The sequence below is a fragment of the Molothrus aeneus genome, chromosome 8, assembly GCF_037042795.1.
Source record: "Molothrus aeneus isolate 106 chromosome 8, BPBGC_Maene_1.0, whole genome shotgun sequence".
Taxonomy (NCBI): domain Eukaryota; kingdom Metazoa; phylum Chordata; class Aves; order Passeriformes; family Icteridae; genus Molothrus; species Molothrus aeneus.
The window spans coordinates 30,958,287-30,979,244 of record NC_089653.1 but is presented as its reverse complement, the minus strand read 5'-3'; the positions used below and the strand labels follow the sequence as shown (position 1 = coordinate 30,979,244).

Sequence of the window (20,958 nt, the reverse complement as noted above, 5' to 3'; positions counted from 1 at the left end):
GCAGTCAAAACAATCCTAGGATCATTTCACACTTGTGTGAGAGCAACTAGAGAAAGAATAATCTATGGGAATTAAGCCTTGTCTAAAATTTTTTTTCCAATTACTCAGTGCCATTTACATCCTACCTAGCTAAGGCAAGGCTGAGTATTGCTTTGATTTTACCATGCAAGGGGCAATAAATAAAGTGTAAATTAACCAGTAAAACAGAATTTCAGAATTATGAATATTTCAAACATAAGGCAAACAAAAACATTTGCCGTTCTTAGTGGTTCAAGGTATCCCTTGCCAGTGAAAGTGCTTGAATCAATATTGGTCTCTGGCAATATCTATATATATAAAAAGGAACTGAGCACATACCACTGTAAGATTTCAAGAGATAGGCACAGGCAGAATTAGCTGGAACGGCTTAAAACTTACCCTTTTCACTGTCCTCTGCTCCAATTTCCTGCCTACAACTGTAATTAGACTTCACCCATAGCACAGCCACTACTGCTCACAGTCCAGGATTAAGTGCACAGCTAATTCCATTGGCAGTTAAGGATGAAACAACAGCTTCTAATTAGAAAAACTGAGCCAAGAGCATGGATTTTGCAATGGGTAACAGTAAATTGCAGGAGAAGATCAGAGAACACAATGAGAAGGGTAATTTCCTACACTAAACAGCTGAGCTGCACAGGACTTTCCAGTCAAAGCCTCAATTTAGAATAGCTTCAAGTATAAATAAGAGGTAAGTAATAGATTGGGTGTGACAGAAAAAATACACATCTGAGCAGTCTCTCAGATGGACTTGTCTTTGCTGATCAAATTCCAGTCCTTGCTGGCTAGATTGTGGAATTAAGGCACAGAATTTGTGCATCTACAAACTCACAGAAACCCAAAGGCTTCTGTGAGATGCCCTGAAACTGCACTGAAAATTACTATAATGGGCTGTAATGGAGACAGGTTTTCTTCAAGGCTTGGACTACACTTGGAATCAATCTCTGAGAGCCATCAGACACTTTTCCACCTTGAAGAATGACACACATTACCTAAGAAAGCCTCTTTAATTTCGGTCTTGTCTGTTCGACGGATTATTTTCACCACAAAAATGACTGCGAGCGGCGTGAGGAAGGAAATTGCCTGTGAGAGATAACAAACACCATGTGTGAGAGCATCAATTCCTTCTCTGCCCCACTGATTAATAATTAGCTGCAGCCAGCCAGCTCCATTTAAACTGAATGATCTTTATCAAACTCCTGACCTTAAGCAAAGCGGGATGATTTGTCTTTGCAACTCTAGGGTGACGAGCACATTAATATTCCAATATAGCCCTCAGCTATAATTGATTTGTAATTGCCCAGAGATGCATTTAAAATTCCAGCTCCTCCAATGAAAAAGTAACAGTCCATAAGGTCCACAAAATTCCAAGATACAGATTTTGGACATTTTTTCCTCAGGGTGCATTGCTGAGGAAGGCAGCCCACCCACCTGGGCTCAGTAAGCCCCTACTCAAAACAACAGACAGCAGCACCAACCTCCTGGAACTTTAAAATTCTCTTTATCTTTCTTTTTGTTTTCTTTTCAACTGTCATGCTTGAATGCATTGGGAAGATTATGTCTTTATGATTCCTTTGTTTACAAGTGTTCAGATGTGGAGCAAACTGTTTTATTTTGTTCAAACTCAGAAAAACAACACCTGAGAATTTACAGGTTTAGTCACTGGTTAAACAGAATATCCTGTAATTTTCAGTGCTAGAGGACAGGAATCCTCCCACAAGGAACCTGTAATGGCATCTGTGCATCAGTGCACACACTTTATTTTTCTTTTAAAAAAAGTGAATATTACTGGTTGAGGTTTGGGTTTGTTGATTTTGTTTGCAAACAAGGAAAAAAATCAAACTTTAAATGGCACAAGGGGTGCCAGGTCTTAAGTAAGATTATGCTCTCTTTACTGAAGCTGAATTGGGCCTTACTCTTAAATAGTCCCAGTGACGGAAAAACCAGACCAGACAGATATATTATGGCAAAAGACACATGACTCAATCTTCTTTTTATGCCACAGATTAATCCCAGTCCTCACTTTATGATTTTAGACAATCTGAGTAGGAACCAACACGAGAGTAGGCTGTGTTTGTAATTCTGGCTGTGCATCTTGCACCAGATTGTCCTTGCCTGCATCTCCAAAATACTAACTCAGTGAACCATGAAGATTAAAACACAGGCTGGAGTCTGTTCCCCTTTTCTACATTTAGGAAGGCAGGCACCAGAATTTGTGCAAAAAGAGGAGTCACTTCCACTTAAAATCTCCCCCTGTCCGTGTGAAATTCAAGTTTGGATGCCAATGCCACATTACTGGTCCAGAAATACTCACTTCTCTCTCCTCATCAACAATTTAATTTGTGCTTTCAGAGACAGTGTGAAATCAAAAAAAAAAAAAAAAGGAAGCAAATCCTAGAATTTCTAGTTTCATTCTTAAAAATAAGGATTGCCACCAGGGAAAAAAAAAAAAAGAGATGAAAAATATCTTCGTTCCAGGACTGAAGAACATGTAGAAATATAGCTAAGGCTCATAGTGGTGGTTTAATGAAATCAGAAATCTTTTGAACAAGCAGGAGCATCAGAAATTATCAACAAAGAATAACATTCAAGTGGCAGCTTGCTCCAAACCACTTCCCCATCCATCTTCAGAAACCTGGTAAAACTGCAGATTTCCTCATATTTCACAAGCATGTGAATTTTTTAGGGAGATGAACTATTCATGTTCATGGTGTATTGCTGCTCCTTACACAAAAGCATTAGCTGGAAGGTGCTTTTTATTCTGCAGCAAAATGCACACACAAAAGAATTTTGGCTTGTGACAGACTCCTTTTTATTTATTTTGCAAATAAGTTTCTCTATGGCTCATATCTAAAACAGATTTGGCAACATTCTAATGAGCAATACTCTCTTCAGATGCATCTCAGCTATGTTTCCTTTCCCAGCAGTGAAATATTCCAGCATTGCCAGGCTTTTGTGAAACATGGACAAAATCTCTGTCATTTATTATTCATCCTGGCAATGCTGAAGTTACAGGGACACAATTCCACTTTTCCAAGGGAAAGCTGGCAGTTACCTGCACTTTCCAAAACAAGGAATATCCTTTGATAGAGAGACAGAACCAGGCTCAGCTCATTCCAGTTTTTGCTTCCCATGCAGAAATCAGCTTTGTTTAATTTGGATGTGCATTCACAACATTGCTCTTGAATTCAAGTCTCTCATAGCAAATAAAATAATCCAGCAATTCATAAAGTCTTAGAGATTGATTTCTGATAAGCCATAGCCATAATTTCAATATCAGAGTACAGTGGTGGCAACAAATTCTTTCCATAATGAAAGCTTGCGAGCAATGCTAGAGCCAGATATTTCTTTTAAATTTAAAAAAATAAGAAAAGAATATAGAAATTACCCATGTTTCTTAATTTAAGAAGCTGTTGACTGTTTAAAATCTGAGCCAGAAAGAGAACACAGGCCATACAAATTCTACTGACACAGAGTTGCCTCTAAGTTTCACCCACCACAAACTTTGGCAAAATCTGGAGCTATGGGAACATATTAGATGGGAATTATTATTATGGGAATATTATTATGGGAATATATTATAATTTTATAGCAGAATAGTGCTTCCCAGTGCCTATTGCCTGGGGAGTAAGAGGATGGAGTAATGATTACCCCAACTGGTTTCAAAAATCATTTCACCTCTGCAGCAAAACCCTGTACAATGATTCACTCCTGGTTCTTGCAGAGAAACCATGTGGCAAAGTAATGCTGAGCAGGAGAAAAAAAATAATTAAAACTCAGTCTTTCCCAGCACAACAATTTAATGTTTGGCTTGGGGGTTGTTTTTTGTTTGTTGTTTGATTTTTGGATTTTACGTTTTTTACACAGCTGTCTTCCATTTCAGGAAAAACATATATTTTCTTCCATCCAATATTAAAAAGTCCAAAATAGAGCTACTTCTTAATGCAATATAAACAAAATGTTTCTTGTTTATAAAGGCAAATTTAAAAATCAGGCCTTCAGCCTCTGTCTTAGAAGGCTGAGATAAATGGTTGCCTCATACACAGGAGGTGCCTTTAAACTGTTCCTTAATTAAAATTTTATTATAAATGAAGGACTAAGCATTTATAAAAAAAGTTGAATAGAAATAATATAGCTGATTTGCATTTAATTTGAATTCAAGTTTAAAAAGTAAAACCCTGGGTTCACTGAAGACTCAGGAAAAGGTGACTTTGAGGCAGCTGTTGGAAGGACTGAACCACCACTTTTACAGCCTGAACTGCAGCCATTATTTCAGCATTTCTGAGTTGGTTTGTTTTACTGCAGTCATATATAGAGATTATCATGATTATTAATCATTGCTAGTGAAAGTTATCAAAATTATGAAGTTTGATAACCAAATTCAGCCATCCAGTCTGCATGTGCTGAGCAGGGGAGAGCCAGGAGAGCAGTGACAGCAGGGCAGCTCTGTGATATATTTAGTGTTGGCAGAAGCTAAAACAAAGGTTTTGCCTCTAGGGAAAAAAAAAAAAAAAGATTATTCAGAGTCCAGTATCTCAGTGCCTAACATGACTGAAACAAATTGGATCTCAAAATTTAAGCACTTAACCTTCTAAGAGCATGGCAAGGTTTTGTCAGGTCACCCAACCAGCTAATTGAAAAAACTCCTCTACTCATTTCTCTCACATCCCTCTCAGCTAACACTGCTCTCAATCCTAAACTGAAAAATCAACATTCATAAATTCAGTCATCTGATAATGCTGCTTTTGAAAGACTTCCCATCATTTGCTACATTTTGGACAACATTGGCTTGGAAAAGAATTGACTTTAGGTTTAAAGGAACTTCCTCTATTTGTGAAATATTTCCTGCTGCTTATCAAAGGAACATTTACTCAGTTTGCAGCCATCAAATGACCCAGGGCCCTTTGGTACTTACAAACATGAGCCGTGTGGGGATGTTGTCTGATTGCACCAAGGGATTTTTGTACAGCCAGATCTCCTCTGGCTGGATCACTCGCTGGAATGGATCCAAAAATTCTGTAAAACTGAAAAAAACCAATGAAATGTTTCACAATTTGAGGTGATGACCAAAAACCCCCAGAAGAGTTCTGCTCGTTTAGAACTCCCCCCAAATTTGACTATGACAGAGCATGCATGAATTATCCTTATTAATAAATTGCTACACTGCCATCCTACCTCACTGCATTTTAGTCAGAAACTTTATAAATACACCCTTCAGAAAATGGGTTTTAAAAGTCTACACCTTTGAAGTTGTTCTACAACTTTATAAAAGTTCCATAAACACTACTGTGGAGAATAATTTCTTTCTGGGAGGGGATAGGTGTGCAAATAACACTGTGAGATTAAATAAATAATGTAGTCATTTATTATCAATTTACAGTCATGTAATCCAGTCTTTTATAATTATTATTTATAATTCCTGAAAAAAATATATAACAAATGTAAAATATTAAATGCCTTTCATATGTCAAGATTCAGACTTTGAAGCATGACAGTTGCATTTGCAGGATCACAAAGCAAAAGAAAGCAGCCTATAAAATTTCTTCTACTGATAGAAAAAAGAGATCACTTCAGACAATATCTCCAAAAGAGACTTACTCCTAAAACAGGATGGGCTGTCAAGCTTAAGAAGAATCTAAGTCTATCAGAAATGTCTCATTCATCCACCCAAACAAACGCACTAAAAAACCTCATCATTCCATAATTATGTTATTTTGCAATTAAGAGCATCAAAATAAAATGTTGAGGTCCCATTGTTCTGTAGAAAGCAATTTGTGTGGGTATCTTTTGTCATGCACTGAAAGAAAAAGCAAGAATTGTGATCTGTGGCCGCAGGTGGAAGTTTCAGAAGCTTTTCATGCTACCTAAATTATCTCACTTCATGCAAACCATACTCATTTTCCCATAGAGCCCTCCAGTGCTCTTTTACTTTTCTTGGTTTTGAATTAATATCAGACAGCCTGGGAAGTTTGGCTTTTGCTTTCCAGTGCTCATTTCAGGTCTGGTAACAAACCAGCACTTGAGGAATGGGTGCTGAAGAAGGACACAGGGACAGTTTTCTGCAGGTTGGTCTCACCTGGTTGGTCAAACCAGAGCCAGAACTCAGAGATGTAGCAGCCCAAAGCTTTATTTGCTTGAAGTTTTCCAAAGCCAAGGGCTTTAAACCTCTCCAAACCCAGGTTTTACATCAGTAGCAGCCGCATCAGGTGACTTTGTAAAGAGAAAAAGCCCAAAGCAATTTGCAGAGCAGAGTGAAATTAATGCAAACTCACACATGCAGCTCTCCCCAGGGAAGAGAAACCTCAAAAAACCCAGCTGGGTCAGCAATTTCCTCAAGAGGAGCAAGCCACTGCCACTGCCCGTGGCAGGGAGAGGAACTAGGGCATCTTTAAAGGTTTCTTCCACCCCAAACCCCTCTCTGACCCCATTACCTGAGCACACTCAGACTCCCTGACCTCTTCTTCCTCTCCTTTCCTGTAGTAATTTCATATCCTCTGAACAGAGAGAGACGTGGTTCTCCCAGGAAAATCCTGGGAAGCTGGGGGAAACTTCAGAGGAAAGAACTCAAACGATTATCTCTCTTTCTGTAACCATTGTTTATAGACATGGTTCTCCAGAGTGTGCTATTCAGCAATAGTGTGAGAGAAGATTCCTGAAGGCCAGCCAGGTCTTAAATCCACCATTGTTTCTGTAAGAACTGTAGATTTCTAATAATCAAGTGTTTTTTCATGCCTTCTGATGATGGAATCTCTGCATCACCTTTGGCTGTCCCCTATACCCCTCCAGTGATACTTTCCTAAAGGAAAACAACCAAATTTAAGGACCAAAGAAGGTCAAACAAGACTTGCCACTTGTAACAATATTTCTGTTTTCTATACTGGCCTACATGGACAAGAAGATTGTTCTGGGAGCTTAAGGAGTCTGGTTTTGCAAGGGGAATATTTACTGTTGCACTCAGCTTCTCCAACCCAGAGTCTGAGCCTGCTTTCTCAAGGAAGGTGAACTTCAGAAGTGCCAAAACAATTTGTTTCAGTGTTTTCAAACTGAAAACAATGTTTTTTTAAAGTTTAAAAGACAATGGCTTGTGCAAGACATGAAAATAGGAAACATTTCTAAAGAACAGTTCCATATCACCCATATGAAAAATTCATTTTCTAGTTTTCAACTAGAAAAATAAAGGTCGACTCCTAGATAATGCAAGCAGGTTTGGCTCCAAATTTCAAATAAGAGAGTCCTAAAGTACATTATTTGAAGTATTTCATGTAATTGCAGAGAGCAAACCACACACAAACATCTGTGCTTCAAGGTGATCACGACACATCCGTGCACCAGTGCACTTCTGGAAAATTTGTCACATTGGATCAGAAATGTAATTAATTTGATGTTAAGACATTTGACATTATGAACAAATGCCAACAGAGTTAAAGGTTTGGGGCTCTTCTTGATCTTTTGTTTCCTGCCCCTCCTGATGTAAGAAAGCTGAAATTATTTTTGTTTCAATCTGAGGAATTTTTAAAAAATCAAATTCAGTTCTCACACAAAACATGCTGGGACACTGCAGATACATACTGCCATAAGATTGATGCCTTTAAGAGCAAAATAACTCATGCTAAGGAGATGAAAATGTAATAAATAACATAAATAGGATCTGGTTTCAGGTGAGGACTGATTTTTTGATTAATATATACTCATCTGTACTCATATAAAGAATGAGTAATTTCAACAAATCCATCAATGACTGCAATTATTATTATTTTATGCAACAGCAGCAGTTTTGTATCCACTATATATTAAGTCTGATTAGGTTTCATCTATTTCTTTGACTTGTGTTCTGAATATCTTCCCAAAACTGTGTTAAAATTTAGTGCAACATAATGCAAAACAAACCCCCCCAGAAAAAAAACAAAAAAGTTTTCTGAAACTGGCAAAATAATTTCAGAATCACTGCTGAAGGAGAAAAAAAAATAGCTGCAGAAGGCAGCAGATGTCTCTGTGAAGAATACAGAAATAGAAAGTAAACAGTTAAAGGAAAGAGACTGTAAAAAAAGAAATAACTTTTTTTTTATCTTCCCAAAGAGATCAACTGCTAATTAAATTTTTATGCCAAGACTCATAAGAGAACAATTCTCCTCTTTTTTGAAGCATCACCAATGGGTGAGTGGATATGAGATTTCACTAGCTTGAAGGCAATTCCCTTTGTACTCCATTAAGCAATCATGAGGACATACTGGCTTCTAAGCTGCCTGACACTTGGATTTATGTTCCTTTGTCCCAACCAGAAGTACAGTCTATCACTGTTCAAGAGTCAGCTCAAGCTTGTTTAAAGGACTGGATGTGATGAGAAATGAGTGCAGGCCTTGGACAGACCAATCCAATGGTTTTGATCCCTTTGTGTTATGGCCCAAAGTACAACCTCAGCCATGGAAGTGTCCCCTGGTGGGCAAAAAAACTTCCTTTGTTTTAGTACATAAAAATTTAGTCTTAGCTTTTTGGCCTTTTTTCTTCCTTTTTACATATTCACCCAACATTTTTAACAGCTTAGCAAGCAAGATTTCCAACACTTCAGCCTGATGACATGTCTTTAAGGCACAAAAGCATTTCCATTAACTTGGAGAGCCTTTAACTGTGACTTTCAAAGCAACCCAAGGGAAAGAGGAGCTCAAACTCCATTAAAAATATCAATGAGCAACAGGTGCCCCAGTCCCTGGGGTTGCTTTGGCCATGCCAGCACTGCTGCTTACAGCTCCACACTGAGTAAAAACACTGCTCTTTTCCAGGTCTTCGAGGTACATTAACTTCATTTCCATTTCACAGCGTGCAGCCCTTTAGGATCATTTCGTGCCAGCACCACCTCATAGCCAGAGCCAGGTAACAGCTCACTAAAAACAGTTGTGTGATGTTATGGACAAATAACTTGGGGTTATCTTTTTATGAAACTATTCACTGATAGTGGAAGAATCAAACAGAACATAAATATCTTCACAGAGGTTTTGGCCTGAGTTTCCACAGTGGTTTTCATCCCCCATAAGCAGCAGCAGGATATTGTTTGGTACCTCACCTTATTGTTTCCACCACTCAGCTGCATGAATCACAGCAAAGTTTAAATTTCTGCCTGGTCCTGAGCATCAGCTAAGAGGGGTTGGTTGGTTGGTTGGTTTGTTGGTTGGTTTGCAGGAGAAGGGGGAAATTGAGGTTTTTTACCTTTTTCTTTTTCTCTCACAGACAAATCTTATCCCAAACACCAAGTGACAATAACTGAGAGGACAGAGCAGTACACATGGGATGGCAAAGCACCAGGAGAGAATGAAAGAAACTTCAAACTGGGACACCCAGACTTTCATCCCAGACACCTCATGAATGCCCTTCCTCTTTTCTAAGCTTCATCTGTTGATAAGCAGATTTTACCCTCAAATGGCTCTGTCTGCATGTCCCCACTGGGGCAACCAACAAAGAGATAGCAGATGTTCATCAGCTTCTCTTATAAATCACCTCTGGGGGCTTGTGGGGAACAAATTTGGCTCTGACCACCATTCCCTGCCTGCAGAACTGTGTGTGAGCAAACACTGCTGCCTCTCCCAAAAACACAGGTTAGCTGAAACTCTTGGAACTCCATTTTGCATGTTTCTACATGGATATTTCCGCTAGTATTCCCCAAGCTGGGTCTCAAAGCTAGTAGTAAAAGCTTGTCTGGTGTGCCTGCCATGTTAAATTGTGCAATCAGCTGCTCTGCAAAGGTGAGAGCGGTGTCAGTGGTGCTGAAGTTGGTAACAGTTGCCCTAATTACAGAGGATGTGCACAATTCATAACTCAGGATTTGCTTTAGGGGCTTCCCATAAGTGATCCAGGCTGAGAGAGAGAGCCCAGAGTTTGCATCAGCATTGAACACTGTTCACTCACCTTGGCTCACATTTGAATTCAATGCTTCAGTTCACCCTTTCTGAAACACCCTAATAGTGGGGAAAGCATTCATGTCATGTTATTTGATGTACCTGGAGAGAATAACTGATGCTCAAGCCATGAGAAAACCTAGGTTTGTTTTCTGCCTACAAATAATGTTATGAAAAAAAAAACAAAACATAAATTCTTGGAGGTTATTTTACAAATCCCTGCAAAAACTGACAAAATATGAAAAGCTTGAAAAGTTCTGTGGCTGGCATGTAAAAATAACAAAACTGAAGGAGAGGGGATAGTGATGAGGGGAGATAAGAAGCAAAGTCTGTGGTTTATCACCATGATTCTGCTCTCCAAGGAGCTGGAGCAATTCAGACTCTGAAATGCTGCTGGCTGTGTGTATCAGCATGATGAGATAGCTTTGTGTCAGCTCAGAGGTTAGCACAAGCAAAGAGATCTGAGCCATTTAATATCTAAAGCAATTTGGGAAATCCACAGCTCCTCAGCCATCAAGAAGGGTTACAATATACCTGGCCAAGACTCAATTATGAATGATGAGCAAGGGAGAAGCTGGCATGAATTAAAAATAAAACTTCAATAATATAAACTCTACTTTGATAGAAACATTCTCTGTACTTAAGGTACAACACTGGGTGTCAAGAGATTTGATGTTTCCTGATATGATTTTACAAAGCTAGGTTGGGCAAACCATTCCAGTGTCAGTAGCACAGTAACTCTGAATTCTGCAGTTTGTTTATTAAGTGGACTTTATTAACTACACATGCCCAGTAGGCACTGCTGACAAACATGCAGCAACAGCTTTGACTTCTCCAGAGAAAACAAAGAGTTAATTTTAACTATATATCCTAATTTATATTGCAATAGGTACTGAATGCAAGAGATGTTCCCATCAGAACAGACCTGAAGTTTTACTGGCTCCTCACAGACTTTTATGGAAACGCATTACTGTAAATATCATTTTTTAACTGCACTACAACCAATTAACTACTGTATACTCACACTGACACAGAAACATCAGTATCAATAAATTATCCCTTTTTAACAGCTAAAAACTTTTTATTTCCCAGTACAATGCCATGCAGTGTTTACATCTGATTAACAATTTGTTTCATCTGATTTACAATTTGAAATTTCCATATAAAGCTTTATTGGGACTGATAAACACAAAGGGCTTGGGCAATATTTTTGGGGTTTTTATTTAATGTCACTGGCAACTAGAGGACTGGTTCTGGAGGGTAGCTTTGGCTTCAGATGAATCACAATTACTTGATGGAAAATGTTTCTGAATACTTTAAATTAGCTAGCAATTGCAGTGTGACATTTAATTAGCACATATGCCTCCATTAGCCCTTCAGATATACAAGAAATCATTTTGGTTAAGAAAAGACGGAAAATAAATTCTGATGTGATTTTAAAACACACACACACACATATTACCAAAGCTGTCATATTTCCCTGAAGTTCTAAAAAAGGAGAGCTTCCAGTATTTTCCTTCAGCTTTGCCTGACATATCCACTGATCTTACAGATTTATATCAGGGTAGAACTTCTTCCAAAGATGAATGGCCTCTCCTCCTTGCAGCCAACACTGCACCCAGCAAGGAGGCAACAGCTGTGGAGCCTGGGCTCACTTAAAAGCTCAGATCTCAAACTAAAAACAATGCAGCTCACAACAGGAGTCCTGGAGCTTATGAAATCTCATATAAATGAGATATATACTTAGAATGCATAATATGAAAGAGCAAACCAACAATCTTTTCACAATGCTGAAAAGGAAAAAACAGCCTGGAGAGGAGTTTTAGAACCCAATGTTAGGTTTCTTTGAACTTCAATTACATTGTCCCTGTTTTCTCAGCCCCTGGCATTTGAACTCTTTCTAAGTAAAAGCTTTTCACCCTGTGACAGAGAGGAAAGGGAAAGGATTATCTGAGCATGCACGAACAGCACAAGAACAAGAGGTTAACATAGCTAGGAAGTTGTTCTTGTGAACCTGAAAGATTCCAAAAACTTCCAGTCCATGCATTGTCCTTGTTAGAGGCTGAGCCTTTGATAGCAAGTAGAGCTAAATATCATTAAGCATCATTATTGTGAATCTAGAAAACTCCCATTCCATGGGAATAAAATGGGTTTCCAGGCCTTAGAGTACTCAATTATCTTCAATGCAGCATTTTCAGCATTGTATCTTCCTTACAGAAGTGGGATATTTGGAAGTGGAAGGAACAAAGAGGGAACAGTTGGGCATGCAGCATTGCAGCTTTGATCAGGAGAGCAGGAGTCAGGAGTGACTATACTGAGCCATGAAAAAAAAACTACTGCAAAATGACTCTAAGTTATATATTTTGACTTGTTTTTAATTTTTACAACTTTCCTTGACTTAATATTGAAAGTGATCTCTTGTATTTGCGGGGCGACCCATGGCAGGAAGGAAAGATGAATCTGGCTCCAAGTTCTCAGAAGGCTAATTTATTATTTTATGATACTATATTATATTAAAGAATACCATACTAAACTATACTAAAAAATAGAGAAAGGATACTTACAGAAGGCTAAAAGATAATAAAGAAAAACTCGTGACTCTTTTCAGAGCCTCGACACAGCTTGGCACTGATTGGTCATTAAGTTAAAACAATTCACATGAAACCAATGAAACAATCACCTGTTGGATAAACAATCTCCAAACCACATTCCAAAGCAGCAAAACACAGGAGAAGCAAATGAGATAATTATTGTTTTCCTTTTCCTCTGAGGCTTCTCAGCTTCCCAGGAGAAGAATCCTGGGCGAGGGGATTTTTCAGAAAATATGACAGTGACCTTTGCAGCTTTGCTTTCTGGTCAGCAGAGTATAAAATAAACCATTCTGAAACAAAACTGACTTTGCTTTGGCATTTAGCTGCTCCTGGGGTGAAAGAGCCATTCAGCCCTTGTGATCCCTGCTGACATGGAGCAGTGCTGCCCTTGGAAAACAAGGCAAGGAGGTCAGAGCTGCTGATTGTTGTGTCAAGGTGCAACTCTTCAGGCCATCCAGTAATGTACCAGAAATGATCAACAGTGGTACTTTAAATAGAAATAGAAATAACCAATTTAAATAGAAATAACCAATATCATCCAAGTGAAAACTATTGGCTCCTGCTTTCATTGCATTATCTCTTATTTTATTTATTTAAAAAATTATTTATGGTGTTAGCTGTTGCCTCTATCCCCTATGTTTATAAATGTACCCTATGATACAAAATATTTCACAAAAGCCATTTTAATGTGTGTTTGGGGAGGAGAAAGTAGAGGAAAACAAAATAATGAGTTCTACAGCCATTAGAAGTGTCAAAGCTGGCAGCTGTACTTCATCCTAAAGTGAAAAACAGAATTCATATTACAGGCTTAAATTAACTAAGTGCATGCCTGAATAATGAACCCAAACACACTGCAGACAGTCAAAATTTTCCTCTTGATGTTTTTAATGCTTATTTTGATTACTTCTCAAACTGTTTTCAGTCAAGCTCTCCACAGTTCCCTGCACAACTACACAGCTTCACAGCAAATTGATGGAGATGAGTCTGGTAAAGTTTCTTTTTTTTTTCCTTTTTTTCATATCAGTATGTCACACACTATTGATTATGTTTGGAGCCAAAGTGAAAGTTGGGGAAAACTCACAACCATGCTGAGTTTGTCTCTGTGAGAAAAGCTCCCCCCTCAGTTATCTCATCTCTGTCCCTCCCTCATTCCTCCTCCTAATGATAATGCAGCACTCAGGCATCCCCTGTTCAGGACCAGCACAATCCTCACTACACAAAAAAGCTACAAGACATGCTAAATATTATCCTTAATTCATTTTTAGCATCAATAATTCTGCCAGCTATTTCCAAGAATGGGCTTTTCAAAGCCACTGACAGATTGGGAGAGCATAAAGATCTTGATTTACTGTGCCAGATATGAGTACATTTGCAGCAGTAATACTATAATTTTTATTAAATTCTTTCCCATAAGAACCACAGTTGTGCCCTATCTTGACTATGCTCAGATCAAAGTATAAGAATCAATGCATTAAAGGAAAATTTTCCCCCCAGGAACCCTATCAGTAGCATTCTCCCTATAAAACATCCTCAATCAGGCTAGAAGCAAATAAACACAAAGTGCCCAAGCCTGTGAGTAAATGGGATTCAACAACAAGATTCAACAAGAGACACAAAGTCACCATTTACTCCTCAAAAAATCTGGAGCAGATGCTTTGGCATTTACAATAAGATCCTCTTTTAGCATGTATTCAGCTGTGAGTTTAGCCATGGAGATCAACTGCAAATCCTATCCTATTAGCTGGACAATTAGAATTCCTGCCATTAAATCCCCTTCCCATCCTTTCACTCCCTCTTTCCCTCAGACTCAGGGAAGACAAATGAAATAATTCAGCTCCACAATCTAGAAGTATTGGTACAATAGTCTGTAAAAATAATCTGTCTTTTGCTCAGACCAGAGTCTGCACAGAAAGACAGGTAGGTACAATTTCTCCTGAATAACTGTTCTCAAAGTCAGTAAAATCCTACCCTATTCCAATAAATAAAACACAGAACAATGGAATCAGAAGATCCAGCTGGCTGAAGCACCAAGCAGCTGAACAGCAGGATGGCACTGAGGGGATGCTGCTCCCCTCCTCAGCTGGATGGGGGAGAGAAAATTCACTGAAAGGCACCTGGGTCAGAGTGTGAGCAGGCAGAGATCACTCAGCAGTTGCTGTCATGGGAAAAACAGACTTGACTGAAAGAAACTAGTCTAATCACAGCAGGAAAATGAGAAAATAAAACCTAAGCCTTAAAACAGCTTCCCACCCTTCTCCCCAGGCTTAACATGGAATTTTTTCTCCCTCCTCCTTGCAGTGGTACAGGGGGTGGGGAAATGCAGGCTGAGATCAGATCACAGCCACCCCTGCATCCCCCCTGCCACCAAAACCTGGCCATAAAACCCAAAACAGCACCAAGTTTCATGTGAGCTCCCTGGTAATTCATACACAGGGCAGGCACACAATCATTTTGTTCTGTGCCTCCTATGACATCAGGTATTACTGGTACTTAGGGCCTTTTGTTTTCACAGTAACCTGCCCAGGACACAGAGCAAAGTTAAAATTCAGCTTACTTTGTGGTGTATCAGGGAGGTACAGGAGCTCCATTCCAGCTCTCCCATCCCTTCAAAGGTGTGACTGACTCTGCTGAGCACTGGAACAAGTCTGCTGCTCAATATGCAACCTCTGATAGGTGTTCTCAGGTCCCAAGCACCAGAAAAGCTCTTTTCTACAGCAGGTCTTGCCCTTACCTCTTCATTAACCCTACTCAGCAAATTAGACTTCAACCTGCACCACAAAACAAATCTTTCCATCACTTTAATCAGATGTAAATTACAGTTTACAACGATGCACCTGCTTTAAAGCAGGTTAGCAAGCATATTGATGTTTTCATTTCCTATTGTCATTACTGCTTGTGAAACTAACACTGAAAAAACTCCAAGACTGTTCAATGTGTTTGGCTACCTCATGACAAAGAATTTATCAATTAACTGAAGGATTAAGGTGAGAAAAAGAAGGATTGCCCTTGTTTTCTTGATGAGAAATTAGGAGACACAGAAATTAAGTCCAAGACTGAGGATCAGAAGCCAAAGATCAGGTTCCAGAGTCAGATTTATGGGATATTCAAATTGAGAACAGAGGGCACAAAACCAGTAAGAAGTGGCCAAATACCTACTTTGAAACATTCACTAGAGAGCTGAGGCTTAAGGGGTGCTTTGAATTCTTGGTCCAACTGATTTTTGTAAATTTGCAGCATTTGAGTCAGAATAAGAAAATAAATCTTAATGTCTCATTCTGCTGATCTCTTCTCAATACCATCTTGCTTTTGCCACCTACAGTCCCAATTTTCAGCTCAGTCTATCCTCCAAAACTCCCGTCCACAGGAGAGATAAAAGGCAAACCCAGTCTGGGAGAAGAGCAATGCAGAAGTGCAGCACTGTAGAATCTCCCCGGGTAATTGATTTTCTGTCTGTGTTAACAAGACAATACACAGTATCATTTATAAAGGCAACATATGTAGGATATCCAGGAGACAACATCCCCTGACAAAGAAAGCTACTTGAAAGAGCTTTGCACACCAAATTATTTCATGCATATTCATAACTTGATTAAAATATTAATACTGTAAACTTGTAAGAAACACAACAGGCGCAGGAACAGCTTTTATTTACTTACACCAGAAACTGAACATGGCACACACACAAAGGATGTCGGCATTACTCAGTGCTGGAAACTCACACATGTGCAATATATATCTGTATATTAGCCTGCAGATAAACATTTATTCCCAAGGGAGGCTGCTAATGAGACTCTGCTGTGGGGAAGATATCCTATTACTCCAAATGACATTTATATTTTAATCACATCACATGCACTGAAGAGCTCGAGGTTTGATGGAGCAATCCTTGAAAGACTTTGCCTTTTTAATCAATTAGCTCTCTAAACATCAGTGACGTGCTGTTGACAAGTCCTTGGGTTAAATATACAACAACACACACAAATCCTCTCTCCCTGCCAGGAGGAAACAGTGTGGTCTTCCAAAACTTCTGAAACAGATGCAAAAAGTTTTCTTCCTAGAAAACACCTCAAACAGAACACTAAGAAATAAAGACACCCCTCAGGCTGGCTCTGAGCTACCACTCAGTGAATTCATTTTAGGACAGATGAAAACCTTTGTTTTAAGAGCAACACTCCTGTGTAAAACTATCAGACTTGCTCACAAATCCTTTTATAATTGGCTTATCTGAATAAAACCAAGTCAGGCAAAACAAGCGTTTCTTCAAGCAACCTGTAAGTGACAAATGCCAATGCACACATGGAGATGAAAGTTTGGTCATTTTTAACATGTTTTAGCATTATCAGGCATTTTAAGATGCTCCAAGTCATAGAAATAAGTACAAAAATGAAGAAAAACAGAGCTGCAAGACCCTAATTCAATCTTTCTTCAAATCAGCAAATTAGCATTGGAATTTTCCTGTAAACAGTACATCCTCATGACTGGTATATTAAACAATAGACCACTTCTACTTCTGAGAGCTTACATGAAAACCTCACTTTAAAAATAAAACTCAGTTCTGTACTCACAAATATTCCTTAGTAAGTAAAAACCTAAACAAATATATGAAGTGGGAATTAATCAAAGTCAGGATTTGATTGGAAAATATTTGAAACTTCATAAAGTAAGAGTCAAATTATAGCATGAGAATTTTCTTCACCTTGGAATTAACAAACCACCCATGTTCCATCAGATCAGGTCAGCCCAATCAAAAGGCGCAAGGATAAATACTTTGAAAGCTAAAAATTAATTTGATAATTAAGAAACTGGGATAAACTGTGGAGCAGAACAGAAACAGCACTGTCCTTGCAGTTGGTAACTTGCAGTCTGAGAGCTATTTTGCTGAAGGTACTCAAAGAATACCTATTTAACTTTGCAGTAAAGTTTGTATTTAGGTATTTTTTTACTGTAAGCATTGTTTTTTGGGTTTTGACTCTTTGTTGTTTGGAGTTTGGGTTTGTTGTCTTTTTTTTTTAATTCCTGCTTCTCAATTTCAGGCAGACACAGTCCTTCTAATAAATCTCTTCTAACTAATCCCTCCTTCAATACCACTAAATCCTGAGGGCTAAAAAGCCCTTTAGCACAGATCTCTGTTAGGGCAGAGAAGCTTGAGTTGCTAAATTTCAATACTAATCTAGTCTTTAATTGCTAAATGAGCTCTCAGCAATTGCCATGAACACAACACCTAGAACTGAGTCAGTTGTTATCATTATCCCCCCTAAATGGCTGCTGAATTCAACCAAATCAATACTCAACTACCAAAAATGTGCATTGCTTCTAAGGGTGCCCATCTGCAGGATAGAAGAGATCTTATATAACAAGTACAGGTTTCTGCCTTTGATGGAATGACTGACATTGATAATTATGGCAACTGGAGGGAAAAAAAATTTGCCAGTCTTAAACATAGAAAACATGGTTGTTCTTGATCTAAAATAACATTCAAATTGGCAATACATTCAATTTCAGCAATCATCAACAGAAGTTTTCACACCTCCATTTTTATGAAATGACATTTATTACCAAGCAAAGCTCCAGAGTGGAATGTGCACCTTTTTCTTGTGCGTTCTGTGGTACAAAACATGCCAGTCTATTGCTGTGAGTGACATGAGCTGTTAGGTTGAAGCCCAAAGACATCTGGGAGGCACAGATGGTTCAGAACTCTCAAATAGCTGCGGAACCATTCCCTTCAAGGTCAGGCTTCTGACACTGCAATGGTTGGTAATGACACAAAGCCATCAAGACCTTTTCAGAAAGAGCTCCTTCTCTTCTGTCCAGTTCCTCATTTCCTGGCACTCAGCACAGAGATGAGCTCAGACCCAGCCCCAGCTCATTTCTGCTAATGGCACTCCTCTCCCAGGGAGGTGGAACCTGTACAGCCTTTCCATTCCTAGAAATCTCTTCTGCAGCAGAGCTCAAGTTGCTGCCGCCCGGATTCCAGTCCCAGGGTTTCCAATTTCACCAGTGAATGTTCACTCCTGAAAAGATATTCCACTGAACTCAATGTTCCATAAAAACCTTTGCACTGGCTGTCTGTAAAACCACAGGAAACAGAGTGTTTAAACCTCTGCAATGGAAAAGTTTCAAAATGTAATTGCCACTTTAGAAAACTAAGAGAGCTACTGAATACTATTGCAATAGCAAAAGATCACTTCTGTGCTAATATTATCTGAATAGGAAAGGTCTTTTCTTTTGGTCTACCTAGAGATTGTATTCATGCAACCATTACCAGCAAATAAAGTGCAGTTCTTCATGAAACTAAACACTGGCCTGAATTTGGAACACTGCTGTGCCCATCACTTTCAGATGTCAATGAAAGCTCTGAATGACCTATTGAAATACCAGAAATATTCCCCAGAATCCCAATGAGGCAGGAGTTGAGCTGTGTGAAAATATGAGAAATTCTTCCATGGGCATTTGCCATTAGGGTGACTCTACCAAGAGCTTTTCTGCTAGCCACCCCTCCTCAGAGGATTTTGGAACCAAGGCAAAAAGAGTGGTGAAAATAATGGAATCTTTTAGAGAGGAAATAAAGACAGAAGAGAAGCACAACCAAGAAATGACTGATTATGATGGCTCATGATTTACATATCATAGTAATAAGCTACATGAGGAGATCTCCTGCAGGGGTGGTGCAGGTGATGAATTACACACACGATCATAAAGAATTGAAAGGTTCTGATGTAGCATCAGCCTCTGAGGTCTTTGCTCACCCTGTAACTCCACATATTCCAGAAAGGAGTTCTGTTGACAGGAACAGGTCTACTTTCAAAGTGAGATGCAACTGAACTGACAGATATCAAAGGCACCTCACAGGGTTTTGTTGGAAATCAAAAGATTTGCATCAATATTCAAGAGAAATGAGCACGGAGGAAAAAAATCAAACACCAGTAAATTGGACAAGTTATTAATTAACCATGAGAGGTTCAGAAAGGACTCATCAAAGTATTTCGTGTCACCGAGTCTAACTCAATATCACAGCTTAACAGATGTCCTACACTGCCTGCACCTGCGACCAGCAGCATCCATCCTCAGGAAAACAAACGAGCAAACAGCAGAATCTGATCCCGGTTCTGTGATGCTCCTGAGAGATCACAAAGACTGAGAACACTCCTCTTTAAACATTAAGCAATGGAAATGTAAACTTATATAGAGTGGAACTTTTCATTGTTCAAATGCACGCAGAACACAAACTGCATGAAAGAAAGGGCTGAAATACACAAAGCAAAAGGATGCATAACTGCTGTCTCCTAAAAAAAAAGGCTAAGGGAAAGAACGGTCCTGCAGCGACAGCTGCACATCTTTCAACAGCCAGATTTTCATGACTTTCCTCCCTGCCCAACAGCGTGCGGAGAAGCTTCCCAAACCCTTTCTCACAGGTTCCACCTCCTGCTCAGCCCGCGGTCCCTGCTCAGCCCCAGCCCCGGCGCTGCAGCCCCGGCGCTGCCGCTGCTGCCAGCCCCAGCTGTCGGAGCGCATCCACAGCCCCGCCAGGTGAGACTTCAGCCCACAGCCAACCCCCAGCACCTCTGAGGCTGCATGGTTCTGGCCGGTCGCTTTTTGCACACTTCTCCCACAAACAGCAGCTTCTCCAGGAAAAATTCCACTCGGCTCTTCGGCAAAACGCCGCGGCTGGGAGAGTTCCCTCAAAGACTCACCTGGGCGAAATATCCCACCCCCGAGCATCCCAGAGAGAGCACCGGAGGCAGCTCGGGCATCCCGAGGGCTCGCCGGAGCTCCCCGGGCGAGCCCCGCACCGCCATCCCGCCCTGCCCGCCCTGCCAGCGGCACCCGGCTGTCAGCCAGCCCCGGAGCGAAGTTGCCGCGGTGCCGCCGCCCGGCGCTACTCACACGAAGACCCCGAAGAGCAGCACCCGTATGCCGATCTCGATCGCCAGCTCCCGCATGGTGGGGCCGGCACTCCGCAGCCCCCTCCGCCGCCTCTCACGCCCGGGGGCAGCGGGGCCGCCCGAGGCCGCCGGTCCCGGAGCGCCGGGGCCCCGCGCAGAGCCCGGCCGGGCGCGGCCCCGGCCCCGCCATCCCGCGGCCTCCGCGCTGTGAGGGGCGCGGCGCTGGCGCGGCGGAGCCGAGCGCCGGGGGAGGGTCCCGGTGACGGTGCCGGTGACTAACGCGGTGTCCCCGCTCGGGGGGAGGGTCCCGGTGACTAACGCGGTGTCCCCGCTCGGGGGAGGGTCCCGGGGATCCTGGGGATTTCCCCTGCCCGCCTCCCCGCCCGCCCCCGCGGCGCTGCCGAGCGGAGCCGGAGCCGAGCGGGTCCGTCCCGCCCGCCCCTCGGGGCCGCCCTGCGCCACCGCCGGCACCGGGATGCCGTCCCCGCCTAAGGCGCGGTGAGAGCGATTTTTCTGCCCCTTTTAGCGCAGAGCTCCCCATCCTTCCCCGGAGGGCCATGA

General features: G+C 40.7%; 1 protein-coding gene across 2 annotated transcripts in view; it reads right to left on the bottom strand.

The window, feature by feature from the left end:
• PLPP4 (phospholipid phosphatase 4) overlaps window positions 1–20,545 on the bottom strand; it is a 46,385-nt gene extending 25,840 nt beyond the window's left edge. Inside the window, exons 1-3 of one of the 2 annotated variants that reach the window (XM_066554515.1) lie at window positions 20,399–20,545; window positions 4,952–5,060; window positions 1,029–1,119 (exon numbers count right to left, since the gene is read on the bottom strand). In XM_066554515.1, the coding sequence (XP_066410612.1) occupies window positions 1,029–1,119; window positions 4,952–5,060; window positions 20,399–20,454 (256 nt within the window). In that variant the 5' untranslated portion in view covers window positions 20,455–20,545. Of the gene's footprint in view, window positions 1–1,028; window positions 1,120–4,951; window positions 5,061–18,070; window positions 18,476–20,398 lie in introns of those variants that run through there. The other variant, XM_066554514.1, reaches the window with a different exon arrangement.
• Window positions 20,546–20,958: the final 413 nt, after the last annotated feature.